The sequence below is a fragment of the Mercenaria mercenaria genome, chromosome 5 (assembly GCF_021730395.1).
Source record: "Mercenaria mercenaria strain notata chromosome 5, MADL_Memer_1, whole genome shotgun sequence".
Classification (NCBI taxonomy): domain Eukaryota; kingdom Metazoa; phylum Mollusca; class Bivalvia; order Venerida; family Veneridae; genus Mercenaria; species Mercenaria mercenaria.
This window is the reverse complement of record NC_069365.1, coordinates 67,619,839-67,644,961: the sequence shown is the minus strand read 5'-3', so window position 1 is coordinate 67,644,961 and position 25,123 is coordinate 67,619,839. Positions and strand designations below refer to the sequence as shown.

At 33.9% G+C, this 25,123-nt stretch overlaps 2 protein-coding genes across 2 annotated transcripts; both read left to right on the top strand.

Annotated features, from left to right (window-relative positions):
- Positions 1–2,291: 2,291 nt before the first annotated feature.
- Positions 2,292–10,717, top strand: LOC128557355 (uncharacterized). Its single transcript, XM_053544663.1, has 4 exons — positions 2,292–2,543; positions 8,822–8,901; positions 10,054–10,221; positions 10,525–10,717. Exons 1-4 carry the CDS (start codon positions 2,394–2,396, stop codon positions 10,715–10,717), a joined length of 591 nt encoding a protein of 196 aa, XP_053400638.1. The 5' UTR covers positions 2,292–2,393.
- A 19-nt stretch (positions 10,718–10,736) lies between these two features.
- Positions 10,737–20,437, top strand: LOC123558488 (inverted formin-2-like). Its single transcript, XM_053544661.1, has 8 exons — positions 10,737–10,902; positions 11,995–12,122; positions 12,335–12,499; positions 14,047–14,304; positions 14,687–14,868; positions 15,471–15,585; positions 17,029–17,275; positions 18,281–20,437. The coding sequence occupies exons 1-8, from the start codon at positions 10,737–10,739 to the stop codon at positions 18,313–18,315; spliced, it is 1,296 nt and encodes a 431-aa protein (XP_053400636.1). The 3' UTR covers positions 18,316–20,437.
- Positions 20,438–25,123: the final 4,686 nt, after the last annotated feature.

Below are 25,123 nucleotides of genomic sequence, written 5' to 3'. Positions count from 1 at the left end.
GCAATATGTAAGATATTTCAAACATCTCTTTTGCTATGGTTAGTTTAAACGTTAGGATGATTACGGTAAAATGTAAAGTGTTCGGTATTCTGCTAATAATATCGCCCTGTTATCTTCCATGTTAGTCATTAACAGAATGGCACTGAAGCCGTCGAAAAAAAACATTATCATACAAAGTTGTCTAAAAGAGAGAAAATGCGTGACCATGGAAAGATATCTTATATTAGAAAGCTAACAGGCATACTAGGGTAAATATGTATCTGATTATTCAGCACACAACTATACAAACACGCACGCGCGCACGCACGCATGAATGCAAATCTGCGTGGTAATATGTTATGGTGCAAAACCTAGTGTGTAGATGCTCAATGTTTTTCGGGAACTCTGTTTAAGATATTTTGTATTAAATGGTTTACAGGTTTATGGGTGTTCCCATAAATCCAACTATTAACTGCACTGTTATTTATGTCTTCTAATTCATTTTTGTCGCTTATCAGTAATAAATCTTTAAAATAAACTATTAATAATTGTTTTAAAATATTGCAAATGTAGCGTTCACACAGTTTCACCACACAGCCAGTTTCAAGCACCAGGTAAGGTAGTTCTGCACGTTTGATAAACCGGATGTGATGGCGTTACGTAGACTCGTTATACGGAAATGATAATCGTTTCATGAATTAATGACAACCCGTGTGTAAACTTATCAAAACGGCAACATGACTATCTTTCTAAAGGTAAAACATGATATTAAAACATTTGAAAGGTTGAATTATTTCAAATTATGTTTAAAAGAAGCGTATAATCTGCGGATCTCTTTCATATTGTACAAATATTAAAAAACGCACACGGACCTTTATATTTTATTTCCCCATACTATAAGCAATATACATCGATATATTTACGACTGTGAGAATTTTCATTAGAATCTACATGGCAGAAAAATATTCGCGAAAATGCTATCTAAAAAGTGATTTGCCCATAAGCGCCTATTATGATAACTTGTGTGAGGTCCAAATCTCTCAAATTAGTCTAGCAAACAATCAAGCACACGATCCTATTTTTATTTGCTGAATTTTCTTAGTATAATGAAAAATGAGGGTTTAATCAAATTCTAGATCGTAGAAAAAATTGATTCAAACGTGCATAACTACCTTAACTATTTTATGTTGCAATAACTCTAAACAGAGTTATCGAAGGAAATACAATTTGACAGTAAATATTTAAAGAAGTTGTAGCATTTAAGTAATCTAAAATGTATAGTTAGAAATTTTACCTTAATTGCAGTATATAATCGACAAGAATAAGAAAAGAGTACGTCTGGTGTATCTATATTAAAGTAGTATTTTAACTTGACCACATTATATTTAAACCGAGCGCGTTTTGACAGTAGTGGCAAAAACTGCAATATCGGATGTGTTTGTTAGTGTACGTGAGAACATCAGAAATATCCACTTATAAGTGAATTTAAAATGCGCTTATCAATCATTTTTTGCCAGTGCAAACTAGAAAAGGTAAAGTGAAAATCAATGAGTTTTTGAGCATAGTTGTTATCAAATTGCTTCTTAAGTGAAAAAAAAAACATTCTCTTACGATTTTGGATTTACTCATTTATGCCTTAAACTCATAATCTTAATTTGATGGAAGCTATTTTAACAATAGCGGACAATAAATGTTCAAAAAATGTACGAGTGTTTGAGAGTACCACCCTAGAATAATTATAAACATTTTTGCGTATAATAACAATGAACGCCGAAAAGATATTCAGCAGCAGATAACGAAATAACCATTTCAGAAATTGCATTAACTCACTAAATCAAAAATGTGATTTGAATGACATTCAAGTTCAAAACCCTCATGAGTCTGCTACACAAATTAAGTGGAGTTATAACTTCAAACTTAATACGTCTTTCCATTTAAAATAAAATGTATTGACTTAGAAATAGGAATAAAGCCCTCTAATAGTAGGCAAAAAAGCCGCAGGAGTGTGTTGATGGACAATGTGAGAAAATCAGAACCCTACAGCCAACTTCAGGTTTTCTTTCCTGTCCTCATGTCCTTCTAAAATATTAAACTAATTGACACAATTTTTACATTACTAGATTGCAATATAAAACAAAACAGTACTGAAACCAAAGCGTTGAGGTATGCAAGTAGTTTTATGTCAATATAGATATCTGATATATTGAGTGAAGTAGCTTTTTATGTACATTATAGATAATCACCGTGGTTACGACATGCTTCCAGGAACAAATTTGCTTTACATAGAATATAAAAATTAAAACAACTCCACACCTAAAATTTGTACATATAACTTTGTCGTTGTGAACTGGATTTTAAGCATTTCTGCAGAAATTGTTACATACATTTTTTAACATTCTCGTTAAATAAAAAATATGATAAGCGAAGATGATGATGAGTTTATATTTCAGTGTGATGTTTTTGAAGAAGATTACCATGCATGCGCAGGTACTGATGCACATATGGATACTAAGACTGTAGATGTAAATGATCCACAATCGGTGTTCTCAGCTGTTATTGACAAGGTACATTTGAAAAGAGTTTTATTTCTTTATTTCTTCAAGTTGAAAACTCATAGGTCCGCCTCAAAATTTAACTATATAGCGATTTATCTCATATTTTGTCTCGAATCTCTATGTCGGCTGAATCAGAATGACGCTGAAATGCATATATTAGTTTTGTGAAAGAACTCATTTTTTAAGAGACAGTGTTAGTTGAGTAAAAGTGATTCATTTTAAAAAGACCATTAATTAACATATTTCACTGAACTCGATTCTAACATGTTAAACGCCAGGAAGCATGACAGAACTCATTTTGCATGCGACTGATGCAGTGCTAATATAAACAAAGAGTCTTGACCAATGGGTAAGAGCATAGTAGGAAAAACTAGTTTTGATCTTCAAGAAAAATAATCAGCGTTTTCCATTAATATTTAAATTTTGATCATCAAATGGAATTTGCGCGTAGAACAGGTAACCGGGTTTCGGATTGTTTGACGAACATGACGTTTTTACCTTTGACCTAGATTTTTCAGTATCTGTTTCAGTCAAACATAGTATTTATGCCAAAGTTTGGATATAAAATGTTTTAATTTTGGATGTAAAATATTTCGGAGTTTATTTTATGTGAAATATTTTTCTTTAATGAGACAATATTCGGTTTTACTTTCGTAACAGGGGTCCCAATTGCCGTGTGTAAATGTAATTTTAGAACATCAGGTTCTAGTTTTATTAAATATAGAATTCAATTTAGACCAAAAAACATTGTCGATTCCCAGGTATTTACACTGAAACTATTACTAGAATATTTTTACTGAAGTTTTCTTCTTTTTGTTTTTGCCGACCAATGAATTGGAAAGTGTTTAATTCGTTACACTTACGTGTTGTGACTACTGGTACATATACTTGACGACATAAGCGTGTTTTGGGTGAAATATAAATCTTTTGCGGAACCATTATAGAGGCTTTAAGGTAACAAAATAACTTAATAAGATACTTCTCGACAACAAGGATGAATATCCAACAGGGAAAGCCACGTTAAAAAAAAACAGCATTCGGACGCGAGCAGGACAAAACGAACAAATAAAAGAACACAGTGGTGTACCGCCTTGTAACTGTCAGTGGCAAAACCACCACTGGGGAGTTTAAACCGGTATTTTTAAACGATCTTTTTCTCAGATCGATGTACTAAGTTTGGATCAGGTCTGCCATCATTCACTTGCAAAAAGGGTTGTATCATGCTTCCTGCTGTTTGATTTTAGACGTTTCTTGATCGATAAATTATTTATAATATTCGCTAGTTTAATATGATGTGCCACTTAAACTCAAGTAAAACAGTCGCTAGAGTTTTGCAAAACCAAATTTGCGTTTCAGCTAATTATAGTCGACAGAGGGATAAAACAGTTCTGAGAAAAATCGCTACGAAGTTATAATGTGTGACGGTCCCGTAGATTAGAATAAAGTTTTGAACAAGAGCTGTCACTATTAGCAGCAACAAATGCCCCCGAAGCGTGCCCAAGAGTTGTCTTCTCCTGTTTACAGATTGGGGTCATGATAGTAAACAAGTATGCAAAATATCAAAGCAATATCTCAATAGCCTTTGAAAATATTTGGGGTGGTACGCAAACTTTAACATTACAATAAGCATATTCTAAGTCGAAAAGGGGCAATAATTCAGTCAAAATGCTTGATAGAGTTGCCTCCTCCCTTTTACAGACTGGGGCCATGATGGTAAACAGGTATGCAAAATATCTCAATAGACTTTGAAAATATTTGGGGTTGTACTCAAACTTTAACATTACAATAAGCATATTCTAAGTCGAAAAGGGGCAATAATTCAGTCAAAATGCTTGATAGTGTTGCCTCCTCCTTTTTATAGACTGGGGTCATGATAGTAAGCAAGTATGCAAAATATCAAAGCAATATCTAAATGGACTTTGAAAATATTTGGCGTGGTACGCAAACTTTAACATTACAATAAGCATATTCTAAGTCGAAAAGGGGCAATAATTCAGTCAAAATGCTTGATAGAGTTGCCTCCTCCCTTTAACAGACTGGAGTCATGATGGTAAACAAGTATGCAAAATATCAAAGCAATATCTAAATGGACTTTTAAAATATTTGGGGTGGTACGCAAACTTTAACATTACAATAAGCATATTCTAAGTCGAGAAGGGGCTATAATTCAGTCAGAATGCTTGATAGTGTTGCCTCCTCCTTTTTATAGACTGGGGTCATGATAGTAAGCAAGTATGCAAAATATCAAGCAATATCTAATGGACTTTGAGAAAAATATATTGGCGTGGTGCGCAACTTTAACATTACAATAGCATATTCTAAGTCGAAAAGGGCAATAATTCAGTAAAATGCTTGATAGAGTTGCCTACCTCCCTTAACAGACTGGATCATGATGGTAAACAAGTATGCAATATCAAAGCAATATCTAAATGGACTTTTAAATATTTGGGCTGGTACGCAAATCTTTAACATTTACATAAGCATATTCTAAGTCGAAAAGGGGCAATAATTCAGTCAAAATGCTTGACAGAGTTGCCTCCTCCTTTTTACAGACTGGGGGCATGATGGTAAACAAGTATGCAAAATATCAAAGCAATATCTTAATGGACTTTGACAATATTTGGGGTGGTACGCAAACTTTAACATTTGTGTGACGCTCACGCAGTCTGGTCAGGCTCCATGCTGTTCGCTTTTAAAGCCTATATAGGAATAGAAGAAACTGTTAGCGAACAGCATGGATCCTGACCAGACTGCGCGGATGCGCAGGCTGGTCTGGATCCATGCTGGTCGCAAACCCACTATGTTGGTTTTCTCATGGCACGGCTCATATATTCAAATAGTCGAGCTAAAAATCAGAGGGAAGAGGTTAGTAATTGAAAACTATTTTTTTCTAAATATACCTTCAAATCATTTTTGTGAATGAATTAAATACATTTTATTCAATATACCTCCACTTTTTAGCTCGACTATTCGAAGAATAAGTAGAGCTATCATACTCACCACGGCGTCAGCGTCGGTGTCGGCGCCGGCGCCGGCGTCACACCTTGGTTAAGTTTTTCGTACCAGTCCACTTTTTGACAAAGTATTTTGAGATAAAGCTTTGAAACTTTCAACACTTGCTATCCAGCACATGTCCAGTTATAGGCAAGAGTACATAACTCTATCAATGATTTTGGCTGAATTATGGCCCCTTTTAACTTAGAAATCTTGGTTAATTTTTTTGTACCAGTTCACATTTTTGTAAACATTTTGACATATGGCTTTGAAACTTTTATCACTTGTTTATTATAACAGTCTCTTTCTGTAGGCAAGAATACATAACTCTGTCAACTATTTTGACTGAATTATGGCCCTTTTTGGACTTGGAAATTGGTACAATTTGTGTACAAGTCAATGTTTTGTCAAAACTATTTGATATGTGGCTTTGAAATTTTGCACAATTGCTCATGATCATGATATATATCTATAGGCAAGAGCACATAACTCTGTCAACTATGTTTGCTGAATTATGGCCCTTTTTGACTTGGAAATTGGTTCAGGTTTCGTACAAGTCCATATTTTTTCTAAACTATTTGACATGTGGCTTTTTAACTTTAAACACTTGTTTATCATCATGATTTCCATCTGTAGGCAAGAGTATATAACTCTGTCAACTATTTTGGCTGAATTATGGCCCTCTTGGACTTGGACTTCAAAATTGGTTTAGTTTTCATACAAGTTAACGTTTTGTCAAAGGTATTTGACATGTGGCTTTGAAACTTTTAACACTTGTTTATCATCATGGTTTCAAACTGTAGGCAGGAGTACATAACTCTGTCAACTATTTTGGCTAAATTATGGCCCTTTTTGGACTTGGAAACCAGTGAAGTTTTTCGTACCAGTCTATATGCCTTACCTGTTTGTCATATGGCTTTGAAACTTTGACCGCTTGTTTACTTCTTTCATAGTCCGCTTACCTAGGACAAGGACTGGAGCTCAGTTATGGACTTTTTCTGGACATAGAAATTAGTTACGTTTCGCATACCATTCAATATTTCGTCTACCAACTGTTTAATATATGACTTTGACACTTTGAACACTTGCTCACCAACATGGTTACACATTGCCATATAGAGCAAGACTAAACCAAATCCACAAATGCAGGTATATGGTTTGTCTTATCTGTTCCTTTTCTTTTATTCGAAAATTTCAGGTAATAATTTGACACCGTACTTCTATCAATGCTTCGAATAGTCGAGCGCGCTGTCAACAGACAGCTCTTGTTTACTTATGTCAGAGGGTAGATTAATCTCTGCAAGAAATCACAAATTATTTTCCCATCTACATTCGCCATGTAGATTCATTTTAATTAGACTGTAGTGGTCCCTGTGAATGCATGGTGCAATGTATTACATCAGTTATGATTCTGATAAGATACTGAAGACATGCTGCGCACCAGGGTGCTATAATAAGTAATAACATAAAAAATGGTTTGAAAATTGACCAACGTAATTGAAGGTCGCAATTTTAGAAAACCATATCAATCTGAAAGTTTATATGTCATATTTAAAATTAGACCTGTTTAATCAATTAGGTTGTTTAAGGGAAAAATGAATATAATTTCAACTTTTTCCATGAAGATTTTTTCAAACATTTTTATGTTGTATGTATTATGGAATACTTGTAACGATATAAAGGGTGTAGGAAAGTTTATTCCAACTGGAAAATTAGATCAGCGCAGCAAAAACACGAAAAGTATTTAAAGACCTGTGTAGTTTTCAGTCATATTGAATGCTGATATGCTTACTCAATGCTGCTACAAAATTTGGTTAACTGCAGTTTTTTGCTCGACTTTTCGAAGAAAACGTAGAGCTATTGCACTCGCCCTGGTGTCAGTGTCGGTTAGGTAGGTTATAGACTGATGTCTACCCATGTCGAATACAATGCCTGGAAGTTTACAGATCTTCCTCTGCATTACATTGTTTCGGGTAAAATTTCATACTACTTGTATTTCCATCTACTACATCTCAGGGTATTAAAAAACATGTCCATGTTTTAACTTACCACAGAAATGGTTATGCCATAATATTTATTTGAATTTTTAAATTGCGCAGAACTTCTGGCTGCATAGATTTGCCACTGTTACTAATTAGAAAAAGAAAATTAATAGTATTAAAATAAAATTGTTCTTTTGTAAATTGAATAAGTAAAAAGTAAGTAGTAAAATGCGCAGTTTAAACTATAAGTAGTTTTAAAGGTCCATGTGATTTATTATGAGCCTTTAATTATTTTCCATTAACAGTTACAGGCAGAATTTGTAAATGGCAGCCTTAATTGCTATGATGCATCAATTTTCTTCTTTTTTTTTGAACAAGTAATTTCCTTTGTAATGATTTTTTTAAAGTCAAACTAGCGATTTCTAAAGCAATTTTAATGATATTATATTAAAAACATAAACCCCTGTCACATATTTTCTACAATAATGTAAACAATTTAAAAAAAATCAAACGATGTGAATATTAAAAAGTTCAGCAGCAGCTATTCAGCAACTATAAATGCCTAGCCAATTGCTTCTGCAGGAGAAAGGCTTTACTTTCAGGTCATTTGAAATAGTTCATTCAATTAACCTTGTTGCGGTCAGTTTTGGATGCTATTGACAGGTGCTACTAATGGCTCCTCATGATGTTATATAACCTCAGAATCGCATTTTATAAGTCTGTTGAGATGAGCCTAGAGAGAAAATTGTTTTTCTTAGAAAATATCAGTGCCACTCAGTATGAAGAAATTAATATTATTACAGATTATTTGATCTCAACAGACTTTGTAAATCTAGATTTATGGTAGAATTATCCGAGATTGGAGTTCTTATGCGTATGAATATATCACGAAGGCCGAACGACAAACGAGGGATATTCTACGATAAACCTCATTCAGATACTTATTATTTCGATTCTAACAGGACTTGGGCTATTTCAAATAACGTTAGACGAGAATCAGAGGAGTATTTTCATCAAACGTGAACATACAAATGCGTGCTTCGCCGCTGCATTTAGCATTTAGGTTTATTGCAGAATAAAACTGAGATAGATTTTGCTCTGCAAGTATGTAAGTTATTAGCTGGTCTTGTTAGAATGATACTTTTTTAATTCAAGTCCGCATTAGCCTCCTTGATATAACCAATCATAATACTTAAATCCCACATTGGCTCTGTTTTCTCGTATTTGCCTTGACTTTTCATGTAGGTCCGGATTTCCATCAGCTTTGTTTTGGCTATGGCATGCACAATATATTGTTATTTGTATAAACAGGTAAAGGGGACACCACTGTACACTTCGTTGCTCCAATTTCTACAATACTTACTCAAGAATGCTTCACAAACTACACAAAGGTACGTGAAAAGAAAACACAAGAAAATGTGATTAATAAAATACATGTACAGTATTTGCTCTTAAACTAAACATACACGTATGTATGTACTAGTATACATAATCAGGCTATTTCTTTATAAACCGCAATAAAAGAACTTAAGGTATTGGACCCCTAATAGTAATGTTTAAAAAATGGCATTTGCTTGGTATATTCTTAAAGTTGACCATGTTCCGCACTGTGTTGCAAATTTTAAAAACAACTTTACCGTGCCTTTTGTAATTATTTGTATAATTTATGTTTTTCTCAAGCTCAAGTAAGACAAATTTAATGTGATGCCCCTACCTAAAACGTTTGCAAGAATTCTTCAGCCTTAATTTTTGATAAAAGAACATTCAAACTATTGTTAAAAAATTAAAAACACAAATATAAACTTATAATATTATTTTTCTAGTGTGCCTGAAGTAAACAGATTTATGAGACAGAATTCTAATCCAACATGAAAATTAAGGTCGAATCTGTGGTCGTTCTGAATTTTGCTCACTTAATTCAAAATAACCTGGCAGAAGTAAAATCTACCTTAGTTCTTCCACATATGTAATCTAAAGAATGAAGGCAAACAAGACACTTTTACCCTCATGACACTCGTATTTTCAAAGGATGTCAACTCTACCCCCTCCTGATTCAGAGTTAAATATCACTTTGACCAGCAAGAAATTGCTTTATAAAATGAAATTTTCCCTTTGTACAATGCATCCATAAAAGTCTTGAAAGAAGTAAAAACTTACTGCAAAAAAGGAAATAATGGAAAAAAAATTTGGTCCCATGGGGCCTTGAACCTACGCCCCCCTGAAAATTGCAGTCAAAGTAGGTTTATGGTAGGAATTGAATACTCTTCAAAAAGGAGGTACTCTATTACGGGTCCAATACCTTAAGTTCTCATTTTAAGTACGCTCTTAAGAAGCAACTTACAATACCACACAAAGTGATTAAACAGAACAAAAACATTAGACTATTGAAAATAAAACAACAACAAAAAAAAAAAAAAAAAAAAAAAATACCCCCAAAACCTCGAAGTTCAGTTGTGTTTTTACTTAGCGAAACGACACGGACTTTTGAATGACATTTGTACATACCTGATAAACTGCAAGTTTGTTTATTTTATTTATTTCAGTGAAGACTTGTCGACGCAGTTAGAAAAAATGACACAACAAAAAACGGGAAATGATACCTACATTGATGGAGAAAAGCTTTTACCAAAAGACGAAGAGCAAGGAAAAGAAACGACAGACGTAGCAATCCAGACAGAATTCACAGATAATAGCAAGGCTCTCACGAATCGGCACATTAGCTATTTAAATCGCTCTGCACTATAGTTTCAGATGCCTCCAATCCTCATAAACCCTCACCCAACCCTACACCTACTTTACCACATCCACCATCCCACCACTGCCATACAACATTCTGTAACTACATCACACATATTCCACAACCCCAACCCCTACCATCTATTCCCGACGCCCCACCACCGCCATCTCCACCACCGCCGCCACCACCGCCACTGCCTCCTACAGTCCTTCACTACATCCATAGCCCCTATTAACCACCTACACACTGCTCGGACACAGTTTTCATACAACTGAAGTTCACATTTTCCTCAACCCCCTCCATCATTCCAAAACGCATCATCACCCCCACCGCCACCACCGCTACCGACGGCACCACCGCTACTGTCGCCACTACCACCCGTAGCTTCCCCACCGCCTAGAGTACCAATGCCGCCACCACCACCACCTGGAGGTCCTCCAACGCAACGCACACTGATCCCCACTACCTAGGGGTTCATCACGTCACCACATGGAAGTCTTCATCACAGGAGCACCTCTTCCACCCAGTGCTCCTTCATTTGGAATATCTCTTCCGCAGAATTCTGAACCAGCACCAAAACCGATCGACACACCAACACCTAATAAGAAAATGAGAACCATGACGTGGAGCAAGATCCCTGCATATGCATTTAAGAGTAATTTTCAGTTTATATGAATTCTTTTGTACATAAAATCATGTAATAAATACCTTCTGTTGTAAATGAAATTGACACTGAAATTAGTTAATACAGATAACCAAATATTCATAAATAAATAGAAGCTGCGAAGTGACAAAATGCATATTTTTTCATCTCAATGTCTAAGATATTAAAGTCGGGTCCAAGTGTCTCGAATGACATGCGTGCGTGTTATCTTGTGACAAAGAGGTACAAAGATGAAATATTCATGGAAAGAGAATGTGTATATCGTGGCCAAGGATAACTAATTTGGGACAAGGAAATTAATCTTGTGGCTACGAGATACTCGTGGGAAGGAGATATCTCATGGGAACGACATATTATCTTATAGCTGCCTGATAACTAACTCGTTGGAATGTGATTATATCTCTTTCTGGCGAGTAAGCACCTTGTAGCCACGTGGAAAATCAAACACCTCTTACATCGAAGCTTCGGCATGAATCTGTTCCTTTTTATATATTTGAACTATCACGATTAGAAGATAAAAACAATCTTGCAACACGAAAATAATCTTATACTATAATTGAATTTAAATGATTGTATTTCAAATTATATATTAGAGATAGACATTAGAATGTTCATAGATAAAGTCTAGAAATTGATTTTTAAGTCCTTCAAATAACAAATAAATGATTTTATAAATGTGAAATTAATGAATGTTTGGTTAACATCAATAACTGAAGTTTTGATATTTATTGTAAAGCTGTGATCCGCAAAAAATGATAACTCTTGCCATAGGCAAGTACTTACAAGCACAAATATTTATTAGTTTACTTTCCTTGCAATTATATCATTGTGGTAAAATGAAAAAGGTTTTAGACACAATATCATAACTTTCTGTATAGCAAAAACAATTAGGATATTTCATAGTGAAGATAATTCAATTTTGCTTGTATCAAAGTGTCACAACAGAACAGGTTTTGTAATAAGGACACTTATGATTAGTTAAGGTGCATTTATATTGATATTATGCCTACATAACCAACTGGATATTTTATTTTAATAGGATTGCTAATAGAACGTATACAATATATAACAATAACATTTCAGAGGAAAGCATTTGGAACGAGATTCTGAATATGAAAGATTCTATTGACATAGATTACAAAAAGGTAGAAGAGATGTTCTCTCAAAAAGATGTAGCGAAATCCCAAAATAAAAACGCTTCCAATGTGGAGGTAAACTTTTTTTACTAAGATATGATCGTAGCTATGTATAAGTTATGTTTATCAATGTTTTAGGTCTGTTTGACTATGAAATTTCAGTGTATTATTCCTATCAGAAATAACTGTGTTTTGAATTTTGATGACTACATTTAATATAAAGTCTGAGAAGATTATATTCTTTAGAGGGAAATTGTGCTACGATATGTTATCATTTGCGTCTCCAGGTGACACTGCTGGGCGAGAAGAAGAGCATGAAATTGAACATATTCCTGAAACAATTCAAAAAAACAAACGATGTAATAATAAAGCAAATAAAAGAAGGCGATTGTAAAGAACTTGGTGTAGAGAAACTAAAGGGGCTGATGGAGCTTTTACCGCAACAAGAGGAGGTATATTTTTGTATACTTAACACGTTTGTATATTTTGTTGACAATCCTGTAATGATATATTTATGATATGGAATTTTGAAATAAATATTTTGTTTATCGATGGTTTCGGTTTCCTGTCAACATATTGTTTTCTTATGGTCATGTATATACTAAGTTAAAGTACAATGATTTTAATTCAGAAAAATTGGAACACTTTCACTAAAAAGTAATATTTTATGAAAGCGTCTTCATTTTCTTTAGAATTTTCTATGCCAATATTTTCTCTGATATATCATCAAAAAGATATTTTATTTAGTTAGGAATTACTATTCAGTAACTTTTTGTTGATTAAGATCAATGTTAATACGTCAGAATAATTACGCAGTAGCGTCAAGCCTCATAGCGGCGCGTTGGAAAAGAAATGAAATAAACAAATTAAACAGACAAGTAGTTGGTAAGTATCTTCAAAGGTGTAAATAATAATCCTTGATATCATGTTAGAATCTATATAATTTATCTCAAACAGTGATTTGCTCTTGCATAGAATTATTGTTGGTCATTCAGATAGGTATTATTACACCTCCTTGTATAATTCCTTCCCAACTGGACTCATTTGATTCAACAACAAATCTCAGTTTTTGATATATTATTTCTTAATTCTAACGCGGCCAGATTTATTTTCCTCTTAAAGACACAGTGTGTTATTTTGCAATAAAAATCTGTTAGGGAGCCTCCGTGGCCGAGTGGTTAAAGTCGCTGACTTCAAATCACTTGCCCCTTATCGATGTGAGTTCGAGCCTCACTTGGGGCGTTGAATTCTTCATGTGAGGAAGCCATCCAGCTGGCTTACAGAAGGTCGGTGGTTCTACCCAGGAGCCCGCTCGTGATACAAAAATGCACGGAGGGGCACCTGGTGTGTTACTCCACCATTAAAGTTGGAAAGTTGCCATATGACCTATCATGTGTCAGTGCGACGTTAAATCCAACAATCCAACAAAAAATCTGTTTGTACGTCACCATTATTACGTCAAACGTAACAGCGGCTTGCTGGAAAAGATAACCAAACAAAAGATTTGGTTGATGTCGTTATGGATGTAGATAATAATCCTTAATTCCGTGTTAGGTTTAAAATGATATATCTCAAGTGTTTTTCCTTTGTTTTCCAGATACATAATATGATATCACTTGGGCTGCGCCATCGTGATATAATTCCTTCACATTTGAATACAAAACAACAACAAATGTTTTATTGAAGGAAAAAGCACTGTTAGGATAAAGAAAGATGGGAAAAGAGGTTGGGTGGGATGATGTTTCACATATGTCCTCCCGTGTCTGTAATGATGCTTGTACCTTAGCTTTTCCTGCACCATATATATTGGGAGTGTCGCCTGTCGTACTGTTTGATGGGTTAAACCTATCGAAATAATTTGATCAGTCTGTAAGAATTTGAGAGAATCAAAATATGAGAAAAAGTAGATTTCAACGAACGCCATGAATATGCGAAAAAGTATTATCTTGTAATATTTGAAATTGAACTTGATTTAGATTGACATTTCATTTCTCACTAGATTGAGAAGATTCAAGGGTACGAAGGCGAATTCAACAGGCTTGGACAAGCTGAAAAATTCTATTACCAGCTGATACAATTACCAGACTTCAAGCTAAGAATTGAAATGATGTTGCTTATAGCAGTTTTCAGGTCTCAGATTAGTACAATACGTCCAGATATCCAAGTTTTAACGTCAGTTTGCAGAAGTTTTATGGAAAACGAATCGTTCAAAATGTTTCTTAGATTTGTGCTTCATGTAGGGAACTTCATAAACAAGGTATTTGTATTTAAATATTTAAAATCCTTCAACTGTTATACCACAATGTCACAAGCGACTTACCTATTATATTACCTGTTAACTAGAAGGATATATTGAAGTGAGAAATTGTTTGTGCTTATTTTGATCTGACAAAGAGTACTTTATTTCTTGTTGATTGTATGCTTTTCTGACGTGGACGGTGCCTGCTACTTAATGCATTCTCTATACTTTGCCTGATAACGTATATATCGCTAAAAAAGGTATTCATGGCAAATATTTTAGGCTGACTAGCATAACTGCCAATATGGTAAGATATCGCAGAATAACATTAAAGCCAGGCAATGACGGGCTAAAACTTCAAATATCATTATCTATTTTAAGATGTTTTATTAATTTAAAGGGAAGCAGAATTGGAGAAGCTATCGGGTTTCGTATAGATTCTCTCAATAACCTTATGATGACAAAGTCAAATACAGCGAAGATGACTTTGCTGCATTTCCTTGTAGAAGAGGCTCAGCAGAAAAATACAAATTCTCTAAAATTCGTTGAGGATCTTCTAGAACCACTGCAAAAAACATCAAGGTTTGAATATTTTGTCTGTTTCTTGAAATTCTACAATATACAGTACAGTAAGCACTATTTAAAGTTCTTGATTCAGATATCAAATTGAAGTTCGTTTATATCAAAGACTATATCTTACTATTCTCATGGGTTTCCCTTAACTTACGGAGAAGGATTGCATCATGGAAACCCTACGTACGATTGTCTAGGTACAACGCTATGTAAAAATTATCACCTTTTTCTTGTTAATTCTGACAAACGTCGGAAGATGCATATCATGAATCATAAAAACTATAAAGTGCACAAGTCCTATTTGCAGAAGATATATTTCTTAAAAACGTGAGGGTGTTTCATGCAAAGTTACTCAAATTAAGTATACCAAATATAGACATATATGTACACACACAGGTAAAATGACACATAAAAACGTAATATCTAACTAAAAGAAACTTAATCCACTGCGTCAAACTTCTTTCATGTGGAAACCCTAAGAAAAATATAGAATAGAAATATCAATGCATTGTATAGAAATACACAAAATAGTAATTATGATATTTAAGATGATCAAATTTACCTATGCAATAATTTTCTGAATATAATACAAATTTTTCTTGTGTATTCAGCTTAGATGAAAACATAAGGGACTTTACAAGCTTTCATAACGATGTAAATCGCCTGAAGGGGCAATTGGAAGATGCAAATGAGGAAGTTAAGACGCAATTTTCGGGATTTATTAAGGTATGTATGGTACTTCAAGGCCTGGCGATTAAAATCGTTGACTCCGCATCACATGCTCCTCACCGCTATTGGTTCTTATTTAGGGTGAATAATTCAGCTATCTAGAAGGCCCGTAGTTCTACATAAGCCCATGCCTAAATACCTGGAGGGGCAACTAGGGTCTTCTCCACTATCAAAAGCTGGAATGTAGCCAAATGTCCTATAATTGTGACGGTGTTATGTGAAACCCAACAAAGTTTGATATATCCTTATTAGATAGGAATCGCATTACAGCTGTGAATTTTACCCTCTAATATTTTATGTGGGGAAATATTTAATGATTGCGCTTATTATTGTAGCGAAATCCTGGAATAATTCAATGATTTGTTTTGTTACGTTTAAAACTTCAAAATGCAAACAAAGTGTGACAGTGCATAAACTTTTTCGCGACCGCTTTATTTCTGTTTCATTGTTTTTCACTTAACGTTGTAGAAATTTTGAATATGCAATCCATAATATAATTCTGCACTAGGTTTGACTTTGTCTTCGCAACTAAACTAACAATGGGAAAACATGGTTGACTTCGAATCATTTACTACCCCCCCCCCCCCCCCCCCCCCCCCCCACACATTTGGGTTTTAAACCTCGCTTAAGGTAAATAGTTAAGCATTTGTTTCATCGAGGTGGATTACGGAGTGTCGATTGTTCCAGTCTGTGATGAAATCATGCCCCGTTGGGTGGCTGGGATCTTAATTTACCATCAAAAGAATGACCTATAAATGTGTCGATGTGACGTTAAACCCATCATGAAAGTAACTTTCAACTCCGTATGAATCGAATGTGGAGGACCCTGTAATGTGTCATAATAATAAGGAAAACATACAGCGATCCTGAAGAACGAAGTCGCAACCTCGTGATGTTCTACTTTCTAAGCTAAGCAAGTGGGTTACATTAAAATAAACTAATATGGCCTATACAAGAACTACTAAAAAAGTGTAGTAAATTTGCAACACCCTTTTCGCCAGTGTACCTCTGTATCTACCCCAGTTTAACTTTGTCCCACTAAGAACATTTATAGAGCAGTTAAGCCGACGTTCCTTTTCAAGTTAAATAAGCGCTTGCATATAATAGGTCTAGAACTAATTACTAATTGCTAACAGAAACACCGGTGGAAAGTGAACTTCATAGCAAATTTTCCGCCAAAATATATAACTTTTGGTTTTCATATCTTGGGTAATAGGCTCAAAACAAATCTCTTACAGATGAAATTTTCTAGAAATGTCCAAACAGAAAGCCAAGTATTGTTCAACGGATAGACAGAACTTTGTGAAATAACACAGATAAATATTGTAATTGCATTATGTTATGATCACTCCTAATAATGTATACCATTCAATAACTACACTCTAATATACCCCACTTTACAAATGTTAAGACACTTAAAATCTTCCGTCTTTTTTTCAGGAAGCAGAAAACGATATTACTAATACAGAAAAAGCAATAGAGCAAGTGAAAGAACTATGCAATGAGCTTGCAGTTTACTATTGCGAAAATGAAAAGTCTTTCAAAGTAGACGAGTTTATAGAATCATTTAAGGATTTCTGTGAGAAAGTTAAGACGAGTGAACATGACCTTGAAACGTGGAGAGTGAATGCTGAAAAGGCAGAACAGAGACGCAAATCACAGGCTGGTATGTCAGTGAAAAGAAAAGGTAAGACAAGAAGGAAGGTTAATGCAACTATAGAATCAGACACGGATGTAACAATTATGTGCAAGAAACAGATTTCAAGCAGTTACTTAAAATAGAAGATAGTTTAAGCAGATTTCTTCATGTAAAGAACTACAATTAAAACCCACATCAGCAGTTGGAGTTGTTTCGATTGTAAAATGAGACAAATGCATGCGTATTTTCAATCCCCTGCTTATTTTGTATATGTGAAGGGTTAATTATTGAACATTATAACTTTGGTCATGTAAAAGTAGAAGATATACGGCTTCTGGAGGGGCGTGGGCAGTGTTGCATTTTCCATTACTGCTCATGAACAGACTCAATCAAACCGAGTCACTGATTTCAAATAGTTATTACTTTTTTCTGGACTGCTTTGTAAAATATCTGACATATACAATCTTTGACGTGTAAAGATATGTAAAACATCAAAATGATTTTTTTGGAACTTAAATCCGAAGAAAATCAATAATTTTGTGACAAAAAAAGTAAAGACATATTACTGTTAAATCTCTTTCAGGGAAAAAAAATTCGCAAAATAATCTAAGAAAATATTTTATGGTTCGTACTTGTAGAAACTTAAAAATAATTTGAATGTTTTATAACACACCTGAATAGACAAAAATGTACTTTTCCAGACATTGTATTAGAATTTGTAAATATTGTGAAAAATGTATCAAAGTTTCTGACTGCTTATTTTGATTCTTGTTATTTGATAAAACAGTATTATTGCATTGTTACAATGTAAAATCTTAGGTTGATCGAAGCAATCCCGTGAAACTGTCAGTGTATTATTAAACTGATTACTAGGAATCTTTTCATAAATTTTGTTTCTGACATTTTACTCATTGATTAAAAGAGACCAGAATAGTTGTTATATCGAGACACTTTCAAAAAACGGTCTTCAGAAGATGATACATATTTTGCGCGTAACTGCCCTCTTATGTTATCTATTTGTAAAATAAAAATTAGCACTTTTTTATCTTTCAGGCGGACGCCATGGGTCAGAAAACGAAAGTTGCTAAGGTGTCACTCTACTTACTAAATTTTAGGTGTTTCTCTCTGCTACTACGTAGGATGGACAAAGAAGTAACTGTGGCTCTGAACAAAACGTAGTGTTTGAGTGAAAATCAAACATGCTTTTAAAGCATATTGTCTAAATTTGGTGACAAGACAAGAACAATTCAGAAGAAATTGAACAAAGTGTACAATATTGTAGTTAGTTATAGTATCATATTTATGCCCTCACCTTAATAGCTGAATTACTCTTATTAAGCTGAATTACTCTTATTATAATTGCTGCTTGTGGCCATCATATTTGAAAACATAATTGACTGTGGTCAATATTGACTCCTGTTGAAACCAGGAGGTTAGAAACAAGGTCTCATTCGCACAAGAGACTAAAGAGTTCTAAATGGAGATTGATTCTGCTCATTGCCCTAAAACTTCATAGCTTGATTGTTTCTGGTTTGTTTATGACCCCTATCAAGGTGAAGCTTACTTGAGACTGAAAATTGCGATGGCAATTTTGATATACAGAAGATATTTTTGAATACAAGTGTGTGTGTGTGTGTGTGTGTGTGTGTGCGTGCGTGCGTGCGTGTGTGCAAAATGTGTACACATTTGTTTTATGGCTTAAGTGTTGTTATATTACAGGTCATTTGGGACCACGGTGTCCATTCAATATCTATGGTATAGAATTCCACTTTAGCCGTTGCTAGGGGACGTCAGTGTTGTTGCACTTCCGGTTACCTCTCCTGATCAGACTCAGTCAAACCGAGTCTGCTGTCTGTTTTGCTTGGTAACATTCTATGCTTCCGAAGAATCATCGGATATATCTTATTAAAGAAACTGTAAATAGTTGTAGTGCTAAAATTGCAACATTTAAAACCTTCTACTTTTACGGTTTGTGATGATGGTTCTAAAATGTCATAAAGTACCGTATTTAACACTTTCCGAACCGCCATTTTAGAATATTCACGTATGCAATGCTTTAAAAACAATGGACTTAAAAATAAATCAACCTGAATCAAGGCTACATAAAGCTTTAAAAAAATATTTATAATTCTCGAGGCAGGGTCTGACAATAGAGCTACTTTAATTGTACTAAACAGGTTTACCTTTTGTTTCACTATTTTTGTAATTCGTATATTTTGCACATGCTGCGTGCATTGAAAAATTAATTGCACACTTGCTTTTTTATTTATACATTGAGCTTATATATAAATGAAACTAAAAAAAGTATAAACTAATCATCATTTAAAGAAAACTAATACATGTATAATACACAGATCAAAGCTAGACGAATAATAAAGCTGAAAGACGGAATATCTTACTTTTGTGTATCTATGAAACTGTGGCTTCCTTCTCCAGTATTTAAATGCTGAATAAAGAGATTGGACCTGAATTTTAAAGAGCTTTTATTCTTGTTGTCTGAAGCAGTGACAATGCTAAGAGGGCCATTTACTGGTCAACCGATAGAAGATGGGCTGGAACAAGACCCTCTAAAATTGTTGATTTCTCCAGTAACATGTAAATAATCACTTTTAACATCCGATATTGTCCATCGCTACATTGATTCCCTGTTTCGCAATATCTATAGACTTATGACTTTTCGAGAGAAGCATCGGCGCGGGTCAAGTCAAGTTGGTCAGTGTTCAAATAGTTACCGACTAGAAAGAAAACGTGTAAATTTCTATATCATGTGACAATCCTAATTCAAAAAGTAGTAACATTTCTGTAATATGTTACTTTTTGTGCCATAACATTTGGGTGAAATGTCGATGGCGGGAATATAATGCAGGCGGGAAATGTTGTTATACAAAGACCCGACTTGTAAAAAATGATTTTGTTTTGAAAGGTTGTAGCTATAATGCCCATTTAGTAATCTTTAGATATTCTTTAATAAAACTAGAAAGTGGAAACTTTAGTCGTATGAAAGCAGACAAAAGCAAATCGCATACAACACACTGATGCTATCTATATATTATTACCTTAAATTTGTACAATGAATTTATCATTTAGCAATTGTTTTTGTTAAATTCTGATAATATTAGTACAATAGAACCTTATATCCATTTTCCTACCTTGTCAGTGCTCTTTTATAAATCGGAAAACGTCTTTAAACTTCTAAACATATACTATGAAATCATTGATATTCAAGAGAAATGATTTTCATAGAAATCATGTAATCATTTATACACGAAATTAAATCCCAACGAACACGCACAGTTCTTATTTATTTATCTTCAGAAGTTGAAATCAACAAATACCAACGAAATATAACCACGAAATTATTTGCCCACGAAATAAAATGAATTTACAGTGTACTCACTTACGTTATTTTTGTTTTTAAGTGGTTTATATTCCGGGTAGTATCTAAATAGTATATTTAGTATCAGTTACAGAGTTTTGAAAGGAAGTTGGCAAGTGAAATGTCGTAAAACTAGTTCGCTGAGAATGTCAGTGTTCACCAGATAACATAGAAACCGTCTGCTTTAAAATCAGATAAATATCATGAGCTGGCATTGATTATTTCAAACTTTGAACAGATATTATCAAGAATCATTTCCATTGCTTTTGCGTATATGAAACTGAAACATATGTCTGTATTTATTGTTATCAGCAGTTGCAGAGGGCTGACATTTTGATAGTAAAAGTTCGCCAATTACCTCGTTGTCTATATCGTACAGATTTATTAGAGCTTGTAGTTTTCTGTTTTGCTTGACTCTTCGTCAGTGGAGAGAGTACATGGTGAATTCGCTGCCTCTCAGATATTACAAATATTCTGACATACGGTACAAGGATTAGAAACTGGGAAAGTGGGGTTAAAAGCTCCAAAATTTGAACATAACACAGAAGCTTTATCAGCACTGTACCGTTGTCAAGCCAATGTGCCACTCTTTCACTTGATAGGCTTCATTCTGCATTGTGAGTTAGATGTTACAAGTACCACTTTAAGTACGAAGAGATTTTGCCTACCCAAGGTCTTGAAACTTGATGCGACCTCGGTCACCTGTGACTCACATGCTTAAGTTATCGTCATAAACATATAACATTTGCTAAGCCTGTGTGCCACAATTTCGGTTGATATGCCACACTTTGCATTGTGAAATATATATTAAAAAGTGCTACTTTATATATAAAGAGATTTTGTCCGCTCAAGGTCTTGAAACTTGATTCGACTTCCAAATCAGCTCTTAAAATTAATAGCTTTTAAAAGGAAGTAATTCTAGTTATAAAAACGAATTGTAAATCCCGTATAACTTTAAAATTGTGTTTTTAACATTTGGTATTACAGTAGATTTAACATAAGATATATGTTCTTGTAAAACTGTAGACGTAATTGATTGTAAATGTCAAAAAAAAAATGTTAAAGAAGTCATCTTTGACCTAAAAGTATTGACATCTAAGCTATCACACTAACCTTGGTGCTAGGGGCATAGATCGTGCTTTATCCATCAATTAAAAAAATGCGACAGTCCGTACAAGAAAAACGACACTAAGTGTGACCTTCATCCTTTAGCAAAGCTTCCGGGTTTTACGTGCGGCACGTCGTTTAGTTATGGGGAACTCATATGCCAGTTTGACATGTTGAACTTATTTTTTAAAAGTAAACAACGATGTTTTCTAAACGTATGCTTGGGCACTTTGGTGCTTAGTCAACAAAAGTTGATTTTTTTTCAAAACAAAAGAAAGTTGAAAAATACATATGGTTAAGAGATTGTTTGACAGTTTAATTGCTTTTCTAACAAAAGTTCTGAGTGGACGCGACTGCTTTTGTTTCTTGTCAAGTAATATCCGTACCTTGTCTCGCTTTTGATACATTGAATTTTCTAATTTGCCATCAGACTTACTTGGCAAGAATTTCACTCAAAAAACTTAACATGCAGATAAACTCAACGTTATAAGTGAAAGATTGAATTTAATTTGTTTATAAAAACACCATATATTTTATCATTGTACAAAATGAATATTGAACTGAAAACTGATTGGAATTTTTGTTCCAAACAAAAACTGTTACAGCGCAGAATCTTGCTTAAACAGATTGTTTGGAATGCCCGCAGTCACGATATCCTATACAGATTTTATTTCTTCATCATATGTGTTTTAAAATGTTTTGAGGTTTGCAAAATAGTCATAGGAAACATATGTCATTTAAACGTTTCAAACAAAACGTAAAATAGGTAACAAATCAGCCTCATGTGTACATTGAGTGGGTGAATGCTACTTCTTGATTAATATAAAACGTTAAAATAACGTCAAGTTATCTTGACTACAGCTAGGCATTCATTACAGGCTGACGAACTTTAGTGGTCATTTCAGTTACGCATTTCACAAGGTTTGAAAGTTGTCATAGAAGGAATTTGTCACAGTGGATCTATCGTCCAGCTCAGTATTGACTTGGAACAGAACATGTTTGTTGATTAAGGTATTGGACCCCTAATAGTAATGTTTAAAAAGTAGCATTTGCTTGGTATATTCTTAAAGTTGACCATGTTTCACATCGTGTTGCAAATTTTAAACAACTTTTACCGTGCCGTTTTTTGTAAATTTTGTATAATTTATGGAATTTCCTCAAACTCAAGTAGAGACAAATTTCAATGTGATGGCCACTATCTAAAACGTTTGCAGAGAATTCATTACAGCATTAATTTTGATAAAAGAAACAACAAACTACTGTTAAACAATTATAAAACATAAAATAAAACTGTAAATATCATTTTTTCTAAGGTGTCCCTAATAAACAGATTTAATGAGACAGAATTCTAAATTCCAACATTGAAAAATTAAGGTCTAATCCTGTGGGTCTGTTTTGGATTTTGCTCACTTCATTTAAAAATAACCTTGGGGCAGAAGTAAAACCTACATGCATTTCTTTCACAATATGTAATCTAAAGAATGAAGGCAAAATAGAGAACTTTTACTGCATTTATTTTTAATGTCTAACTCTACCCCTCCTGATTCAGAGGTAAATTCACTTTGAACAGCAAGAAATCGCTTATAAAATGATAATTTTCCACTTTTGTACAATACATCCATAATAAGTCTTGAAAGAAGTAATAACTTACTAGAAAAAAGGAACATATGAAAAAAAACTTTGGTCCCCGTGAACTTTGAACCTACGTCACCCCTGAAAATTGCAGTCAAAGTAGGTTTATGGTAGGAGTTGAATACTCTTCAAAAAGGAGGTACTCTATTACGGGTCCAATACCTTAATAACTTGCTAATGCTAAGGCCATCAAATTCTTACGATCGTTGTTGATGATGCTATTGCTTTATTTTCAGCGTAGTCTTAACGAAATATATGAAAATCATAGGTGACCTATAAAATTTTATGTCTAAGAGTCGACCTACAATTTAATTTTATTCGTCCTGATAAGTACATACATTACTTAAATTACACTCATTTGATAATCTTGTGGACAATAAAAATAAACGGGAACATTCGTTAAAATACACAAACAGCCCAGAAAAAATATACCCTGCTTAAATGCATTTGGGCAAATTGCCATTTGTTTTTAACTATGTTACTACTAACGGAATAAGATACCAACTTTGTATTTATTATTATACCACATTTATATAGCACTCTTTTCATTTAGAAGGTCATCAGGACGAAAAGTTTGTTCCTTGTGATAACTGACTCAGAATAATTTGCTCTCCACCTCTAATTCACAAACACCATCTCTTGCCTTTCCAGATATGCAGCTCTAGCAGAGTCAATGTAAACACTCTTTGGCTGTATCTCAGTAAAAATAAGAGCAACATCTTGAAGTTAGCTAACCCTGTCTGACTGTTACTAACAAGACACAATGCGTTAATATTGGCCTTATGTTAAACAGATTCTTGTTTATCTAACAAATTCGTCTATTCGCTCACTGAATGACGCCGTTATGTCCACAGTGTATTATTCTTGGTGAAAAATGTGATGCATCTATGATAGATATATTCCCTAGGCTGTATTGTTTGGCTGTTCAACAGTGTTGTTTGATAAAACGTACTTTTTATGTTTACAAACGAACAAGAAATGTGTAAATATTCTTATTAAATTAAGACGATGTAGAATGATACAGAGCAGGCTTTGTTTATCAGAATTAATACATTGTCCAAATTGCAGCGCAATTCGGGCAAGCTAATAATGTTGATATTTTATGACAGTAAACAAAGTGTTATTTGGATTGATGTTGTTGCGTAGATATTTTACAATAAAATGGTAGGTATATACCGGTATGCTGTACAAACCAATGATTTCCATGAAATTAAGATAAACGTTCTTTTCGTCTTAAAGTCTGATTAAAATGATATTTTATAATGAGAGACTTTTGTGTTAAATGATTTATCTAGTTTTTCATTTTCAATATCTAACAAAAAGGAACCATGCATGTTTTAAAAACAAAACTAAAAGACATTGAACATAATACTGGCAGAAAACTATATTAGAATAGACATTCATAATACATATACCTCACACAGATCTCTGTAAAATCTTGTTCCCGGTTTTAAGAGTTTTTACTGAAAACTCGATCGAGCCGTTGGCAATTTTAGCAATCGAAGTGCATGTCCTGACCTAACTGTTAGACGCATCAGACACGGCGGCCAGAATAATGATCGCTTGTTTCAAATTTCATTCAAATTTGTATAAAACCATTTCTAGGTATCGATGTATCAAGGGTAACAAGTGTAAATTAGAAACAATCTTATCTGATAATGAACACCATAGGATTTTTCCTACAAGTTTTGAAATTGAACAACGCTACCATTTTCACATTTTAATACGCTGCTTCAATTTATGTTAAGGTAGTTCTGCACGACGTTTGATTAACCGGAAAT